Source organism: Colletotrichum orchidophilum (assembly GCF_001831195.1).
Source record: "Colletotrichum orchidophilum strain IMI 309357 chromosome Unknown Scaffold_13.1, whole genome shotgun sequence".
Taxonomy (NCBI): Eukaryota; Fungi; Ascomycota; class Sordariomycetes; order Glomerellales; family Glomerellaceae; genus Colletotrichum; species Colletotrichum orchidophilum.
The window spans coordinates 17,176-19,384 of NW_019172969.1; the positions used below are offsets into that span (position 1 = coordinate 17,176).

General features: G+C 41.4%; 1 protein-coding gene across 1 annotated transcript; it reads left to right on the forward strand.

Annotated features, from left to right (window-relative positions):
• Window positions 1-325: 325 nt before the first annotated feature.
• On the forward strand, window positions 326-667 carry CORC01_02278 (uncharacterized protein; the record flags this gene model as incomplete). Its single annotated transcript, XM_022613929.1, has 1 exon — window positions 326-667. The coding sequence occupies one exon, from the start codon at window positions 326-328 to the stop codon at window positions 665-667; it is 342 nt and encodes a 113-aa protein (XP_022479427.1).
• Between the last annotated feature and the right edge of the window lie 1,542 nt (window positions 668-2,209).

The window sequence follows — 2,209 nt, forward strand, 5'->3', positions numbered from 1 at the left end:
TTAAACCCTAATTAACGCCGCCGACATAGTATAGACCCTCAGATGGCCCCTGCACTAGCGCTGACTCGAGGTCGAATTGGGCTTCTAATCCGACAATAACCTTCTCCAGCATGTTGGCTAAAGTTAAATAGATATACCTGACTCAAACATGCAAGCCCTATGCTTTCACCAAGATGGAAATGACCGGCTGAATTCACAACTTGACTGCCTATAAGGAGAACAACGGGAGACCCCTTTAAAACGCCACGTATGTGCGTCCTATTGTTAACCGCTCTTTCTCTTACTACAGTAGCTGCCCTACCTCCCCCTACTACGATTTTTTAAGATGCATTCCTTTACCGTTATTGCTACGGCCTTGATCTCAACCGCCACTGCAGATTTCACTTCCTACTGCTGCGCTTTTGGCGCCCCTGAAATGACGACTGGTGATATTGCTTGGGCTTTGGCTGATCCCCACATAATCACTGAGCTAGGAGTAGCCGGGAACACACCGTACACACATTGGGTCGGAACGTGCAAATATCATGGCAAACCTATGCCCTGTGGCAAATACACCACGACAGCCCGGACTAGGGACAGGCCGGGAAAGCAACTTGCATCGGGCTATTTGGAATGTGACGACGTTTCGTACCTGGAGTTCAACGATCAATGGTCTTGTCCGTTTTAAGAACTGTTCCCGATTCTAGATCTCGATATTCAGAATCATAACCAAGTAAGTTTCTAAATTAAAATTCCACAAAATTATCATTTTCTCATCGTCGCAGCATCTATGGATCGTGTTGAGCTCTCAATAGGGGGCCCCCTCTTCATCTATCCAGCATCTGAGCTCATACAGTCCCAGTTTGAGTGCTTGTTCGCTATAAAGGCTAAAGCTCCGAGGCATGACTTAAGTCAGCAACAGAGCCGTGTACCAGAACTCCCGATGGGCAACGATACTTACATATCCACAATCTTCTAAAACTTTTCCAATTTCGATTGCATCGGAATAATAGCATCAAAGACTCTTGTCGAATCGCGTACCTTTGATGACACCGTAGAGCAAGAGGATTCTCACAAGTCTTGTTGGATCCCAGAAGACGAGTTATACAGAATTGAAGAATGCATCACTGTCTGATTTCATGAAGTGTTGGCTCTCTTAAACCCCTATCACAATGATGGATATACTCGTGTCTCCTTGAGTTCTGTTGATCTTGTAATCAAAAATAGAAAAAGAAATACAATGCCACTCTACCTCCTCGACGGCTTCGCATCTTATCGCTCCTGTTCCGAGGCCTCTCTGGCATTCTAAATTTCGTTCGACAAGTCCTCCGGCTCCGTTTCAACGCCCTTTATCGTTGTAACGGGCAAGTCAACTCAGTATGAGAGTAGTGGTCTTCAAAAGGCTTGTCTGGTATTGAACAGAAGCTAAATCTTGGCTTCTGCTACTCGGTGGCGACAAGCCAGCTAAATGGGGGCCCCTCTTCTTGAAACGGGGCCCTCGTGGGCTGTGGCGCTCTGCGTCACAATAGCCTTAAACTAGTTTAATTATACCTAAAGGGATGTGTTTTTGTGGAGCGTTTCTTTGGATTTAGTGTAATTAGCGAAGATACGAGGGTCTTATTTAATTAATTACTTTAATTTTAATATATTATCTTATTAATTAATATGTAACGACCTAACAAGCATAACCAAGACCAGGGCCTGCCCCGCAGGCTTACGGCGGCCACGGCACACGATATATTAATTGATTGATTTTAAACATATTAGGCAGATATCGCTTTTAGCCGTAGCATATTAGACGGAACTTTCTATTACCTTATATTTGTCGCCTACCGCGATTTCTGCCATCCCTCTTTATTTATATTTTAACTTTATTTTTCTTTATTAGTTTTTTAAATTTCTATCGTTATTGTTTTTTATTATTTTACTACTTCGTAACTCTTTAATATTGCTGAGCTCTTTTTATACTAAATACCCTTTTTTTTATATATACTCGGTGTTAACGATTTTAGAATTTTGGTATCTCGGGGTCTTACTGGACTTACTCTGATTGTAGGGTAAAAGATATTGCTCGTAAAATTTGGAAAAAATATTCTTAATTATCCGGTCCTAGTTTATTAAATATATAGAATTCCCTTGCTTAATCTACGCCGACGTTAATTTCCTTACCGATTTCTTAACTTATTTCTTAAGTTTAGTAAGTTAAACTACTTTTTAATTTATATTAATC